At 40.9% G+C, this 16,591-nt stretch overlaps 1 protein-coding gene across 3 annotated transcripts in view; it reads right to left on the reverse strand.

Moving 5' to 3' along the window:
• DZIP1 (DAZ interacting zinc finger protein 1) overlaps positions 1 to 16,591 on the reverse strand; it is an 85,273-nt gene that overhangs the window by 34,973 nt on the left and 33,709 nt on the right. For all 3 annotated transcript variants that reach the window (XM_073347953.1, XM_073347964.1, XM_073347942.1), the window contains exons 8-10: positions 15,018 to 15,158; positions 11,084 to 11,132; positions 8,499 to 8,555 (exon numbers count right to left, since the gene is read on the reverse strand). In XM_073347953.1, the coding sequence (XP_073204054.1) occupies positions 8,499 to 8,555; positions 11,084 to 11,132; positions 15,018 to 15,158 (247 nt within the window). The remainder of the gene's footprint in view (positions 1 to 8,498; positions 8,556 to 11,083; positions 11,133 to 15,017; positions 15,159 to 16,591) is intronic.

Consider the following 16,591-nt stretch of genomic DNA (forward strand, 5'->3'; position numbering starts at 1 on the left):
TCTAGCAATTTATGCTGTGACTCTGACTTCTTCAAGAGGGATTTGCAGGGAATCCACTACCTTCTTAAAGAGGTCTTGAAATTGTTTGAAGTTGTCTGCTGTAGCTGGTGCGGGAGGCATGCCTGTGTAATCAGGAGATGATGAAGAAATGTTGGTCACTGGAGTATCTCCTCCTGTTCCTCAAAGGACTTCTCTTGAGGATCAGGAGACCTGGCTATTGAAGTTGAAGGACATCGCCTTCCTTTATCCTTATGGGTGATGCTGGAGGTCCTCGAAAATTATTGTCTATATGCCACCCCAGGGTCCCAGTATGGCCACTGAGGTGATGGAAAGGGCATCGAAGGGTATCCATATCAATTGGGTGGGTCTCTTCTACTCTGGTGGTAGATTGAAGGTACCTAAGCTCCCTGGTGTTGTAATGGAGAACTTGGGACAGAGACCGAGTATAGGTCATCCCCATCATCTTCCCTGTAGTTGCCTGATGGGGTGGCACAGTCATGGATGGTGGAGTAGAATGTCTCAGTACTGAATGTAAGTCCAGGGATGTAGACATATTCATACCGTGCTTATGTTGGTGCCTAGTAAGGTTATGGACTGTGCCGGGGACCTCTTTCTCTTGGCTGATTCCCTACTTGGGGAACTTGTGGCCTGCTTTTACAAGATTTCCTAAAATGAATCCAAGGATTTCCTCTTTGAAGTCATTGGATAGTATTCAGACTGATCCCATCAACATCATTGGATCGGTCTCAATGGGGACTGCTGTCCATGGGAAGTCCCAGGCCTAGGGTTGGAGGCTAGTGGGAGTGAGTTTTCCATCATAAGCAGTCTTAATTTTAGCACATGGCTCTTTCTGGTTCTGGATTTTAATTTGAGACAAAACATGCACTTCTGAGACACGTGTGCCTCTCCGAGGCGGTGAATGCAGCGGGAACGGCCATCAGTGACAGGAATGGCTTCCCGACAGGAAAGGCAGCGTTTAAGCCCAGGAGAGCCAGGCTTTTCTTTTTTTAGGGTTCACTTCCCAAATGGAAAGAACTAGGGGGAAGCTAATTTACACTCAGGAGATAAAAAAAAAATAGTTTGCCTGTTGAATAGTTACAAAATGAAAAGAGAAGAAGGTATTATTAACATTAACTAATAAAAGTTTTATTACTACTATGGAAAATGAGTAAGAAGAATCTCTGTCAATGGCTTCTGCTAAGGTTACGCCTCAGGCCAGGGCCGTGGAGAAGGAACTGAGGGCGGTTTGCCCTCACAGTGCTATATAGCAGCAAAACAGAGCACGAGACAGGGAGAAGGCATGTGTGGGCCAAATGGACACTGCTACCAAAAATTTCCAGTCTGAGGCACAGGGACATGAAGACATCTAGAGTGGAGCAACCATAGGAACACTACTTGAAGAAGTACCAAGGAAAGCATAGTTAAGATTGCAGGGGCATGGGCCCATGCAACCCTAATTCTGCCTCTTTCAGCAATGCCCCAATATGTCCCGTTAGCACACATACCTTTACTATGCCAGTCCTACAGCTGTGGACATGAACAAGCTCTTCACATCCTTTTACAGTCCATTCACTCTCACCTACAAGACTCCATCTAACACTATTAAATGATAAAAAATGGAAAAAAAGGTTGCCCACACTACCTTCCCTCTGTTTCCCCCAGAACAGGCAATAGCCAATGGGAATTATCTGAATACACTCCAGGTGCACTAAGGGTGTCAGGTGTACCTACACCAGTTGTTCTCAATCTATTATATATATACACACACACACACACACACATATACACATACTACCTGTATGTATACACACACTACCTGTATGGTCCTGAGGATGTCACATGGGCCATGGGTGCTGACTGGGCCACAGGTTAAGAACCACTGACCTACACTAAATGTTGGAGGCAGTAGCTGGTAAAGGTGTGTTTGTGTTATGAGGACATATGTGGATTATTTTGAGGTGTGTGACAGAGCTGTGATTATAAAATGAGAAGATCTGTTTAACATCCTTCCATATGAGCAAGCAAAAGAAAGAGCTGTATGTGTACCTTCAGGATGTTATGTAATTAGCAGGGCACAGAGGTTATACTAGAAAGGGTACTATCGGTAGGAAGCTGGGAAATGAGAGCAATCAAAGCATTTATTATCTTAATGCAATTTAGGTAAACAGCGTGTGATCAGTGTCTGGTGTAGCTGTACTGAATGGTGGAGAAAGTAGTGAGTTCTGCTTGGTAGAGGTGTGTTTGTGAGATCTGTAGATTACTCTGAGGTGTGTGACGAGTTGTGATTGTGATAGGAGGAGATCTGTTTTTCACCCTCTCGTGTGTAAGGAGAGGAAAGGGAACAGGTGCCTGAGTACCTTTAAGGTGCAGTATGCATCATTTCTATGATGAATTGTGTAAGTTATATCAGTAGCAGGCCTTGGTGCTTTTATGACAAAAGGATATAGTCAGCAGTGAGGTGGAATATAAGAAGATTCTAAAGCTTTAATGATGGTTAAATGAAACTGTAGGTTCAGATGGTATCCTGTATAAAATATACACCAGGAATAAGGCCCAGCCCATTTTTGCCCAAGTGAATTATTGCAATCTCTTGTAGATCATGACCAGTTAAGATATTGCAGAGTGGACAAAACATGATGCCAGTGCAGGCCACCTCTCTCCACCCAATCAGCCTGTGGACAGTAATCCCCATGTCATGATGCCTTGCTCTCCTGCAAATTTCTGTAACTTTGTGACCCAGGAATCACCCAGAAACCACACACTGAAAACCCTGGCAGCATATTTCCCTGAGCAGTCAAGGTACCTGCACTATCAGTTCCAAAACTGTGCGCTATGTATCTGCGAACACCACATTAATCTGTCCTGAGATCAGGATGTAGCCACTTGTGGCCTGCCCCACCAGGGGCTAGTAAAATATAGATTTTCTCAAACAACCAGTCCAAGGTTTACCTACCGTCCATCCTTATTTCCTGCCCCTTCTGCAGCCACAACCCCCTGTCTCCTATCCTGCCCCACCTCCCCACACAAAGTCTTCTGCCTTTGGTTCCTTCCCATCTGATATAACAAATATTTTGGGTAGACCAGCTGCTGACTATTTTGCAGAGCTCTCAGTAAACCTCCTCATACAATAAAAACATATTTTAACAGAAACTACTTGTAGCAAGAAACATTAATTATTAAATCTTTACTGCAGAGCTGTACAAAGGTTTGGACAAGAAACATCAATGAAGGGGTGTTCACTAGGGGAAACGGCATTAGCAACGCACTTGAATACCCAGAGAAGCATAAGGTGGCTGCTCAGAAGCCATCTCACTTTTTTTTTTCTTTGTTGAGGCATGCGCAGGGTAATCCTTCCAGACTACACATCTATACAAGTGAAGAAGTGAACACATTCTTAAATACAATTCACAATTTGGGTGCCCCAAAGGCTTAGTGGGTGCCAGGCACTACTTTCGGAAAAACTGACAGATTGAGACCATTTCGACCCATATCATAGCTATAGAGTGATCTCCAGCTCTGTGCAAAAAAACAAAAACAATTTTTTTTGAAAAATGTCTATTTTTTTGGAAGGAGGTGGGGGAGTCTTATATCTCCACAACTCCTAGTTCAAAGAACCCAAATTTGGGTGTCTAATCTTCCCCTCCACCTTCCTAAAACACACCAAATTTCAAAGGAATCTGATTAAGCATGTTGAAATTAGAGGGCTTAAACAGGTCAACCTTTAACCAGAGTTGTAACACACCCTTAACTATAGTGGCACATGTAGTGGCAATGTAATTAAAAGACAGTCCTTGCCATACGTTCCAGCCAAATTCAAAATGAAAAGAAAGTATAAAACTTGAAAACTCTTTTGCTGTAAACTGACACTGTTGGTGAATGTAATATATTCAAAACTCATTCCTTTACCCTTGTTCTCATGTTTACCAGTACTCTGAAACGTCACTCTTTTAGGGATCCCAGTATCACATCTGATGTCAATAAGCAATCTCCCCAATTTAGAGAATCATAAACTACCGATTAGGTAAATTAGTTTAGCTCCTTAACAATTCAGAATAGTCATAACACCTCACCATTTATGCACAGTAAAATAAACACATTTAATTATTTCTCCATTATTTCACACATACAAATCAAATTTCACAAAGGGGTGTCAGATGCAGACTGTGATGCATGCATATTTTAAATAGATATATTGTATATCAGTTCACTTCTAAGAAATCACATATTGCACATGAGCAGTCTGATTATATGCTTAAAATTTTATTAATTTTAAACCTAAATATGTCAAATGTACATTTTTTCAATTATGACTAAGTCCAAATCAGATTTACTTCATTTTAAGTTTTTAGTGTACCAACTAATGAATGCATTGATAGAGAAAGAGAAAGACTCTACAGCCTAGTGGTTAGAGAACTCACCTAGGATTTGGGAGAACCAAATTCAAGACCCTGCTCAAAATGAATATTTAATTACTTATACAAAGTGAAACAGCTCCAGCAAGAGAGACTGAGAAAGGTCCACCCAAGAATATCCAATAACCTGGTGGTTAGGGCACTCACCTGGAATATGGGCTCAGGTCCCTGCTCTGCTCATTACAATCCAGGAGCATGCCCTAACCACCGAGGTATTGACTATAATTAGGGGTCTACTTAAATTGCAGAGAAATCACACATTTTTGGTGGGCTGGTCATGGCATAAATAGCAAATTCTGCAGATGTGTTACACGTGCATGAAATTTGCTATTTATGCCACGACCAACCTGTGAAAAATGTGTGATTTCTCCACAGCATTTCTCAAACTGGGGGTCCCGACCCAAAAGTGGGTGGCAAGCCTATTGTACAGGGACCGCTGTATTGACACCCTCACTTCTGCGCTGCCTTCAGAGCTGGGCGGTCAGAGAGTGGCAGCTTCTGGCCGGGCACCCAGCTCTGAAGGCAGAGCTGCTGTCCGCAGCAGCGGAGAAGTCAGGGTGGCATGGTATGGTATTGCCACCCTGACTGCTGTGCTGCTTTGTGGGTTGGGGTCCCCAGTTTGAGAAACACTGTGCACTTTTGTACACTTTTACCCTATAGTATAAGCAGATTTCACAGGGGAGACCAGATTTCACGGTCTGTGATGCAGTTTTCACGGCTGCGAATTTCGTAGACGCCTAGCTATGATAGGATCTCTCCCTCTCTCTTGTTTTTCCACAAGAACGGTCTGGGTTTTGCATGCTAGGGGATGGGCTGACCTGGCTTTTGCCTAACTCCAAGAAGTGGTTCATGGCTCAAGTGGAGGGTAGCACTTCCCTCCAGCCTGTCAGACACTTGAGGCCTAGATCAATGGCAGTAAGGTGCCTAAACACCTTTGAGGATCTGGACCTAAGCCTCACCCCTTTCCTCTGCATTTCACTCATGTCTAATTTAGATGGCTCCCCACGCAGCTTGCTGGCTTCTGATAATCCCTTCCGTAGGCACCTAACTGTCTCCATGCATTGTATGGGGAGTCTGAGTGCCGTACTTGGGGTTAAGGATTCCAGTAGGTGACAGTGCATCTAGGGCTTAGGTGTTGCAACACTGAATGAAGTTCCTCTGTGGATTTAGCCCTAACTGCCTAAGTCACTTTTGAAAATGAGGTTCAGACTTCTAAATGAGGTTTAGGCACTTTTGAAAATTGTATCCAAGATTATACTTTCCAGAAATAATTCTATCAAAAAAAGGTAATAGTCTGGGTATTACAGATATGGGCAACTGCTTTGATTGGAATATGATAGAGCTTCTGATTTCAAAATGGCCTAATAAAAAAAAAGCAGTAGTACTTATTCAAATTGCTAGGAAACGCAGATATTTTCAGAATGGCATTAGAGGTAGCTACGTTACATCCTTTGGTTATACAGCTAGTTCCCATGAAAATCTTTGAAAAGTTAGGGGAAGGCTCTAGTTTCCACTAACCTTTATAAGCAGAAATTTGGAATCTTAATGATAAAAAAAAACAAAATGCAGAAGGGAGGAAAGTAGAGGGGGAGACAGAGAGAGACCTGCAGAGATAAATAAAACGATCATCAACAAAATCATGCAAAGTCAGCACGCTCATTGGGGTTTCATTAGTAAACAACATTGAAACTTCTGTATACTGACAAAGAGCAATCTTTTTCTATGTTGAGAAGTGTTATAAAATGCAAAAGAATCCACAAGAGCAGAGAAATGAGGAGAACATGATCATTGAAACTGTGATGTAAATGAGCAAGTCAGAGAACTAAAAGTGATTAATATTAAAAAAAAAATTCTCCTACTGCAGATGAAAAAGGAAAAAAATGGACTGGTTAAAATAATGCTTTATGTTATTTTACAATTATGAACACTATGGAGTTATACCTGAAGAAGCACACCCTCTTGACAACACCAGATCCTTGAACTCTGATTCCATATCTAAATTACTTAAGACTTTCCTTCCCCTTCCCATCTTGGTGTATAAGAAGTTGCTTGAGTGTAAAAAGATAGAAAACTTATAAATATGTCTTTATTATTACTTTTCCACTCCATTTAAAAAAACGTATTTCACTAAACTATTGCCAACTATAGGTTAGTAATAAATGTTACTTTAATATAATTTGAATACTACTACTTTGTAATACATAAAAAACCCTTGAAACTTAATTAATGTAGGTTTCAGAGTAACAGCCGTGTTAGTCTGTATTCACAAAAAGAAAAGGAGTACTTGTGGCACCTTAGAGACTAACCAATTTATTTGAGCATGAGCTTTCGTGAGCTACAGCTCACTTCATCGGATGCATACCGTGGAAACAGCAGCAGACTTTATATACACACAGAGAATATGAAACAATACCTCCTCCCACCCCACTGTCCTGCTGGTAATAGCTTATCTAAAGTGATCATCAAGTTGGGCCATTTCCAGCACAAATCCAGGTTTTCTCACCCTCCACCCCCCCACACAAATTCACTCTCCTGCTGGTGATAGCCCATCCAAAGTGACAATTTGTGCAGGAAATGGCCCAACTTGATTATCATGCACATTGTGTAGAGAGTTGTCACTTTGGATGGGCTATCACCAGCAGGAGAGTGAATTTGTGTGGGGGGGTGGAGGGTGAGAAAACCTGGATTTGTGCTGGAAATGGCCCAACTTGATGATCACTTTAGACAAGCTATTACCAGCAGGACAGTGGGGTGGGAGGAGGTATTGTTTCATATTCTCTGTGTGTATATAAAGTCTGCTGCAGTTTCCACAGTATGCATCCGATGAAGTGAGCTGTAGCTCACGAAAGCTCATGCTCAAATAAATTGGTTCGTCTCTAAGGTGCCACAAGTACTCCTTTTCTTTTTAATTAATGTATTATTTCCAATCACAGCATATCTTTTCAAATCAATATTTTAGTTTCAGTTGCTCACTCCTGATTAAGTTGTCTAAGACTTTCGTAACATGTGGAACCTTTTTTCCACTCTCTATTTTTGGATACCTCTGAACTTAAACTTTTATTGTCAAACTAGAAAAATTATAGAAGCTTCTCTGAGAAGTATTAAAATTTCCTCTCTCTGTGGTGTTTCTTACAATGGTTTGTTTAGAAATAAAATTTAATTTAACAATTTTAGATTTTTTTTTCAAAATTAATTCACACAGCATGCATAGTAATATTCATAATACATAAAAACCTAACACAACACCCACAACTCTATCACTTTACTATTTGAAATGTTATTCAGAAAAGAATCTTATTGATCACTGAAGATTTCCAGCTACCATGGTAACAGTATTAGTCATTGTTTTGAAAGTTGAGACCCACTGGAAGCTATTTTGATATTCTCAACAACAAAATATTGCTTTTGTTTAAAAAGAAAAAAATTAAAGCAATAAGACATGATACAGTATGATGATACATTCTTAGACATATCACTGCACTCAAAGTAGGATGATTGAATACAATGTCAATGTAGATTTTTTCCGGTATTAGACATCAGAATATTGTGGACTAGTAAACCAAAATATTGACCTACAGTACGCAAAGACAATAATCCCAACAGGAGAGTTGTAGCTTTGTGATTATTTCTGTCATATTTTCCATCCAACTAATGATTGAAACCACATGAAAAAAACATTTTTTTCCAAGACTCACAGCAAACAAACCACTTCACACGCACTCTTTAGGCAAACACCAGTTTGTTCACTGTTAGTGAAAAAAAGTCACAATTTTGCTTCCCCTCCACTATTAGTTCCAATGATCAGTTGGAAAAACAAATTACATAGAATACATCAGGAAGGTAAAAATCATCTATCTTGTGGGAATCACTCTCAAAGCAGTCAGATTTTATACCTACCCACCTCAATAGTGTCCCTTTACATGTATTTTAGAACAATGTTTAATGTGAGAATTAAAGCACAGTTAATTAAATTGTATTCTGCATTGAATTTAAGTGTTGTCATAGAAATGATCCCACAGGTGATAAATTGTGAAGACTGAGTACTAGATTTACATATACTGAAACTGAGTCTATTACAGAACTTACCATGTGCGTCTGGTAGACTTGATTTACGTTCTACAACATGCTGTGCTGGAGCATTCACTAAAAGAGCACAAAAGAAAAAAGGTAACAACAAATGTCTTACAGTACACAATAACAGATGTATACATTCAAATATAGCAGATATTTACTTATACAGTAGAACCTCAGAGTTACAAACACCAGAGTTATGAACTGATCAGTCAACCACATACCTCATTTGGAAGCAGAAGTATGCATTCAGGCAGCAGCAGAGACCAAAGGGGCGGGGGAGAGGGGAAGCAAATACAGCACAGTATTGTGTTAAACATAAACTACTAAAAAAATAGAGGGAAAGCAGCATTTTTCTTCTGCATAGTAAAGTTTCAAAGCTGTATTAAGTCAATGTTCAGTTGTAAACTTTTGAAAGAATCACCATAATGTTTTGTTCAGAGTTACGAACATTTCAGTATTATGAACAACCTACATGCCCAAGGTGTTTGTAACTCTGAGGTTCTACTGTAGCACATTTATAAATTAATTATGGAACATATTTCAAGGGAAAGACAACATTTTATACCAACAGAGTTTCCAAAATAGTAAAAGGTTGCTTTACTAAGGAATTGAAGTGACAGTATTATCAAGTTGCTGGAGATGGAAGAGGTAAACCTGAAATCCTGCTCTGCCACTGAGTTGTAGGTGTAAACCTGGCCAAGTCACTTAACCTGTTTTTGTCTCTGTTTTCTAATGTGTGAAATGCTTCCTGTAATAGCATAGTTTGTCCCTTGTGACAGCAGTGAGGGCCCAGGACTAGCTGATTCCAAGGCATGGCTTCTTTAGGAACAGGTAGTTCCGGGAAAGCTCCCCAGACCAAGATGGAAATAGTGTCCAGAAGTCATGCCGCTGAACGTTATTGAAGGTCTTAGCTCAGTCAAAAGCAAGCCTGGAGTCAGGAGAAGATTGCAGGGAGAATCTCCTGTGGTGAACCACGATGACAATGGGCTATGAAATCCTACCAGGATTCAAAAAGGCTGGACTGTGAAGACTCTGCCCCAAGGGAAGGAAGAACTTGAGTCCAGGGACCAGGGCTAGGAAAAGTCTTGGGAGGGAAGATGGGGAGGAAAGAGGTTTCACCAGAGAGGCTCAGGAGTCAGAGTGGGACTCGCAGAGAGTCTCAAGTAGAGATGGAACTGGGGATCCAAGAAAGAGCCAGAGTCAGAAGCCCTGAAACAGGGGTAAATTGGAAACCCTGACTAAGCAAGGGTAGAAGCCTGAACGGGCCAAAGGAATCATGTGTTTATTTTGTGAGGACTTAATAAATCAGGCCCTAAGAGGGAGGAATGTTATGTTTCTTGGGATTCCCTTGGAGACCTTACTACTCAGCTTATCCACAACTCCTCGTCCAGTTCTGGAAGAACACTTCGTCCAGCTCTCTGGGATTCAAAAATCTCAGTTCAGCTCCAGCTCATCGCTCAGGTTACTTTATTAGGCATGTAACAGCTCTTTGCCCACATTGGTCAGGCCTAGACGCAGGGGGTTTGGGTACAGGGTGATATCATAATTTCAATTCATGTCACACTTCACACTGTGTATATACATTCTAGCTACTAACATCTACGCTTCTTACATGTGAGGTCCAATCACTATGCAGATAGCTTAAGGCAAGCTTATCAGTTCAGACTGCTCCTGCCTACTTTGTTCACTATAAACATACCAACCATCATTAGTTTAGTTAGTTTCTGCCTCCCTTATGTTCTATAAACATATTCACAACAGTTAGTTGCTTCAGCAATTACTTGTTCAGGTTTATTTAGCAGTTACTTGTTCAGGGCTGTCTTAGCGGACATGAGCAGACTCAACTTAAGACAAGTTAGCCCTACAATGTTAAAACTCTTAGCCACAGGAGAACCAAGAGGGGAACTAAGATGAGGCGACTGCAGCACCAACTCTACAGAGGTATGCTCTGGGACTCCACCCTGCAACATCTGCCTATATTTTAGGGCTTGTAAGGTTTAACTAACTGTAAAGTTATTTGAGATCCTCAGATACAAGGTGCTATCAGTCCAAAGCATTATTATAGTTGTTAAAATAATTACAAAATAGTTGTAAATTATTGAATTTCATCTGCCCTCTCAATATCTGTCCTTTGTATGCACGTGAAGTAAATCTCCACCTGCCCAAGATGCCAATAGGCACCCAACAATAAAACTATTCAAGCTAAAGTATTTTTAAAACCCAAACCAAAAGTTGTAAAATAATTTACATTTTAAAGATTATTAAATACCATGCTTTCATGTCGCCTCCCTTCAAGTGTTCAGCTTTGTACCTTGTAAAACCTTAAGGTTGCAAATCTGTGCAGGTTTGACACACAGCAGAAAAGAGGCAAGGAACCAGCAGCACGGACACAATATGAAGTACAGTTACATTGCAAGTGCTGATTTGATTTTTAAAATTAAATTTGTGAAGTTCAAGTATCAATTCGTAATGTACTGTACCATTTGCACTCGAATAACTGTATTTTAGCATTTTGTATTAGGATAACTGAACCAAAATGTTAGACTCAGAAGTAGAATAAACCTAATTTATAGCCTTTTCTTATAGCCTGCACTTACCATCATGTGGTTTGACGCTTATTAGTGGTTTTGTGGACAACTGTTTTATCTGAAACAGAAAAATTTACAATAAGGTGAGGACACAGTTAGAAATGGATGCCATAAGACTGAATAAAATAATTGTCCTCAAATACAAAGCCTCAAATGAAAATAATTATTGAAGTATATAAAGCCTAACAAAATTTCCACTATTGCCAAAAGACAGGATGACAGGAATGATTATTTAAAATGCTACATAGATGAAGAAATTTTGTTTTCATTGGACTCCACTTCATTCAACACTCAAGCTGCATGGTGCTCAGTGAAGGAGGACCCTGCAATGCAGGAGGGTCTCAGAGCTCAGGCTCCAGCCCGAGCCCAGAAATCTACACAGCAATGAAACAGCCCCATAATCCTAACCCCATGAGCCCAATTCAGCTGGCATGGGCCAGCTGGGGGTTTCTCTCTGCTCTGTAGACATACCTCATATGCCATTCAACTATGCAGTGAAATAGGCAGGGGTCCTATGGGTGCCTGTATCGTTTACTACATGCTGTATTTCCAACTTCTACAGTGGGGCCTGAAGTCCAGCCCCAATCCAACAAAGCACTTAAGCACATGCTTAATTTTAAGTGTGTGAAAAGTCCCATTGATTTCCTCTGGTCTCCAACCATATTCACTACACAGTTCAGCCTCAGTTGCCACTCAGCCTGTGCAATGAACAAAGATGGGGTTCCGCAGAAAAACATTTAGATAATCATTAAGGTTAAGATTCTGTCATGGGTATTTTTAGTAAAAGTCAAGGGAAGGTCGCAGGCAATAAACAACATTTCACAGAAGCCTGAGACCCGTCCCTGACTTTTACTAAAAAAATCCTGGTGTGGGGGGGGACTAACAGTTGAGCACTGCCGGGGGCTGAGCCTCAGAGCTGCTCCAGCATCATGGCTACTCCTGCAGCAGTGGCTGACTGCCGCTGCTCCAGCTACAGAGGGCTGACCCAGCCCCAGCCGCTGCTTCAGCCCTGGGGCTTCTGATCAGGCGGCCCAATGGCTGACTGCCGGCCGCTGCTCCAGAGGTCCCTGCTCTGACATCCCTGGGGCTGACAGTTGATCCAGCCCTGCGCAAGCAATTGTGGAGGTCCTGGAAAATCAAGGAATCTGTGACCTCCATGACAGAACCATACCTTTAATAATCATATAATTTAAAAGGTGTCCTGGGGCCCAATTGAGCAAATCACTTAAGCCTGTGTCATATTTAATGTATAAGCAACTAGAGACACATCAAAATTTGCTCAGGTACATAAGGGTTGATCACATATAGCAAGAGTTCTTCAAGATGGTCTCTGCAAATTCCCACTCTTGAGATGTGCTGATGGTGGTTAGTGCACCCCATGCATGGAAATGTGCAGAGATTGCTTGAAGAATCATAACTTTAGCATTTATAGACTTTTGAGGCCTTCATTATGAAACCCTGAAGTTCTTGTATCACAGTTCCTTGCAAGGAACTTCTTAGATTTTTAATTTATTTTTTGCATTTAGAAACAAATTTTTATCATGTATAGCTATTTGCTAAACAACAGTAGAACACAGTGTCCTGCATAATTTTTTTACTAATCAAACCAGGGCTATAAATGAATGTTTCTGAAGTATGTCTTATGTCTATTTCTTTCTAGTCAAATCTCATTTAATGTCGTCATGAAGGTTAGTTATATTCATTTAAATTCATCATCACATTCCTTTATAAACCCATTCTGACTTTGATCAATCTGTATTTATAAAAGTGTTCTTATTTTGTCCTTAGTAAATTTCCTGGTAGAAAGGTCAGACTTGAACTTTTTAACTTACCAATATTTTAAAAGGATCAAGGAAAATATTGAGATCATGTTCAGTTCTCTTCAGTTCCCTCACCCTATTTCCAGTGATGATTTCCAAATTCTTAATGCTACTTTTTAATTTGCTTGATATCTTCCTGTAAAATATGCTACCGTATTCATTTCCCTATTGACACATTCTTCCATCCTTGGCACATCCAACCCATCAAAGGTCTCAACTCATAGTGTGTCACCTGAATGGTACCTTCTTTCATGATCTATCCAGTCTAGCTTTCAGTTTCTCTCAGCAATCTCATCTGCTGTTCAAGCTATTCCACTTTGAGGAACTTTGACCTTCATAGTTGCCTTTCAGAAAAGGAGCCTTGAGATCCTTTATGAGACATTTTATAACCCAGGTAATGCTGCTTTCCTTTGGAGATGTCACTTTTCTTGTATGGAGTTTGTCTGAGACTAAGTACTCTTCTACATCTGCTTCTCTGAATATACTATTTAATTGTATTTTATTTATTGCTCAGTAGGTTTCTGACTCTCAGCTGTAATTTTTTGTTATGGAAAATGACTTAAGAGTTGCTACTTGCTAACCAGCCACACAAATCTTGGCCCCCCATTGTGCAAAGACTTATGCATGTGCTTAAAATTAAACACTTTCTGAAGTCTGCAAAATCAGACTCTTGTTGATAAGCACACACAATTTAACACATAGATACATTAATAGATTTTTAAAGCCGGAAGGGACCATTATGATGATCTAAACCAGAGGTGGGCAAACTAGTGGCCCGTGGGACCCTCCTGCCTGGCCTGAACTCCTGGCCCAGGAGGCTAGCCCCAGCCCCTCCCCCAGTGTTCCCCTTTCCCTGCAGCCTCAGCTCACTGCGCTGCCAGCTCAATGCTCTGGGCAGTGGGGCTGTGAGCTCCTGGGGCAACACAGCTGCAGAGCCCAGCCTGACCCAGTGCTCTGTGCTGCACAGTGGCGTGGCTGGCTCCAGCCATCAGTGCTCCAGGCAGCGCGGTAAGGGGGCAGGGAACGGGGTTTGAATAGAGGGCAGGGAAGTTCGGTGGGGGTGGTGGTCAGGGGGTGGATGGGGTCGGGACAGTCAGAGGGCGGGGAATGGGAGGGTTGAATGGGGGCAGGGGTCCCAGGGGGGCAGTCAGAGGACAGGGAGAAAGGGTAGTTGGATGGGGGCAGTCAGGAATGAGAGGAGGGGTTGGATGGGGCGGTGGGGGCAGTCAGGGGTGGGAGTTCCAGGGGTGGTCAGGGGACGGGGGCCAGGCCACGCCTGGCTGTTTGGGGAGGCACAACCTCCCCTAATCAGCCCTCCATACAATTTCTGAAACCCGATGCGGCCCTCAGGCCAAAAAGTATGCTCACCCCTGATCTAGACAGATCTACTGCATAACACAGGCCATACAACCTCACCCAGTAATTTCTGCATCAAGCCCATAAACTGTTTGAACTATAGTATCTCTTTTAGAAATCTATCCAGTCTTGATTTAAGGACTTGACGTGATGGAGAATCCATCACATTCCTAGGTTAGCTGTTTCAATGATTAATTATCCTCATGGTCAAAAAATTGTGCCGTATTTCTAGTCTGAATTTGTCTAGCTTCAATTCTAGCCATTAGATCTTGTTATGCCCTTTTCTCATAAATTAGAACAGTGTCTACACTCAGAAATCTCTTCCCAGATAGATGCTTGTAGACCATAACCAAATCAACTCTTAATCTTGTCTTGGATAAGCTAAATAGACTGAGCTTGTTAAGTTTCTCACTGTGAAGTATGTTTTCCAGACCTCAAATCACTACTGCTGATCTTTCCTGAGCCCTTTCCAATTTGATAAATCTATGAATGGGATTTCTGACTGGGTTGACTGCAACAATAGAAGATTGAATTTGATGGCCCAGGCGGACCCTTTTAGAAGTACGGCCATCAAAACTGGATACAGTATTCCAGTAATGATCTCACCAATGCCACTTACAGAGGTAAAACCACCAATTTGAGTTTTAGGAGAATACTGATTTATGAAAATTGGAAATTCATCCACAGATTACAGTATTTAAAAAAAAAAATCTCCTCTCACATGCCCCCAAGGTTTTAGATACCCAAGAATACATTATAAAACAGACCTGCTGTTTTTGAGACATAATCAGCTCGTTCTGTTCCTGAAGCCTCTGCCCTAGCTCCTCTATCCTTTTCTTATAGAAGATGTTACTTGCATTTAGGTCCTCTGTCATTGATGATTTAAGCTTCTCAATCTGTGACAGTAGCTACAAAATAAACCAGTGAAAAGTAACTAATGGTTAATATTACATAAATTAGGGTTGTTGATTAATCAGAGTTAACTGCCGCAATTAACTAAAAAAAATTAATTGTGATTAAAATAATTAATCTCAATTCATTACAGTTTTAATCGCACTATTAAATAATAGAGTACCAATTGAAACACATTAAATATTTTGGATGTTCTTCTACATTTTCATATATATTGTATTCTGTGTTGTAACTGAAATCAAAGTGTATATTTTTGATTACAAATATTTGCACTGTAAAAATGATAAACAAAAGAAATAGTATTTTTCAATTCACCTTATACAAGTACTGTAGTGTAATCTCTTTACCGTGAAAGTGCAATTTACAAACGTGGATTTTTTTTGTTACGTAACTGCACTCAAAAACTAAACAATGTAAAACTTCAGAAGCCTACAAGTCCATTCAGCCAATCGCTAAGACAAACAAGTTTGTTTACATTTATGAGAGATAATGCTGCCCTCTTCTTATTTACAATGTCACCAGAAAGTGAGAATAGGCATTTGTATGGCACTTTTGTAGCTGGCATTGCAAGGTATTTACATGCCAGATATGCTAAACATTCCTATGCCTCTTCATGTTTCGGCCACCATTCCAGAGGACATGCTTCCACGCTGATGACGCTTGTTAAAAAAATAATGCATTAATTAAGTTTGTGACTGAACTCCTTGGGGAGAACTGTATGTCTCCTGCTCTGTTTTACCCGCATTCTGCCATATATTTCATTTATAGCAGTCTCGGATGATGCCCCAGCACATGTTGTTCATTTTAAGAACACTTTCTCGGCAGATTTCACAAAACACAAAGAAGGTACTAATATGAGATTTCTAAAGATAGCTACAGCACTTGACCCAAGGTTTAAGAATCTGAAGTGCCTTTCAAAATCTGATAGAGACGAGGTGAGGGGCATGCTTTCAGAAGTCTTAAAAGAGCCACACTCAGATGCAGAAACTACAGAACCCAAACCACCGAAAAAGAACATCAACCTTCCGCTGCTGGCATCTGAGTCAGATAATGAAAATGAACAGGCATTGGTCTGCACTGCTTTGGATAGTTATCGAGCAGAACCCATCATCGAAAGGGACACTTGTCCCCTGGAATGGTGGTTGAAGCATGAAGGGACATATGAATTTTTAGTGCATCTGGCACATAAATATCTTGCAACACTGGCTACAACAGTGCCATGTGAATGCCTGTTCTCACTTTCAGGTGACACTGTAAACAAGAAGCGGGCAGCATTATCTCCTGCAAATGTAAACAAACTTTTTTGTCCGAGTGATTGGCTGAACAAGAAGTGGGACTGAGTGGACTTGTGTCATAAATATAAAGGGAAGGGTAAACCCCTTTGAAATCCCTCCTGGCCAGGGAAAAGCTCCTCTCACCTGTAAAGGGT

The sequence above is a fragment of the Lepidochelys kempii genome, chromosome 1 (assembly GCF_965140265.1).
Source record: "Lepidochelys kempii isolate rLepKem1 chromosome 1, rLepKem1.hap2, whole genome shotgun sequence".
Lineage (NCBI taxonomy): Eukaryota > Metazoa > Chordata > Testudines > Cheloniidae > Lepidochelys > Lepidochelys kempii.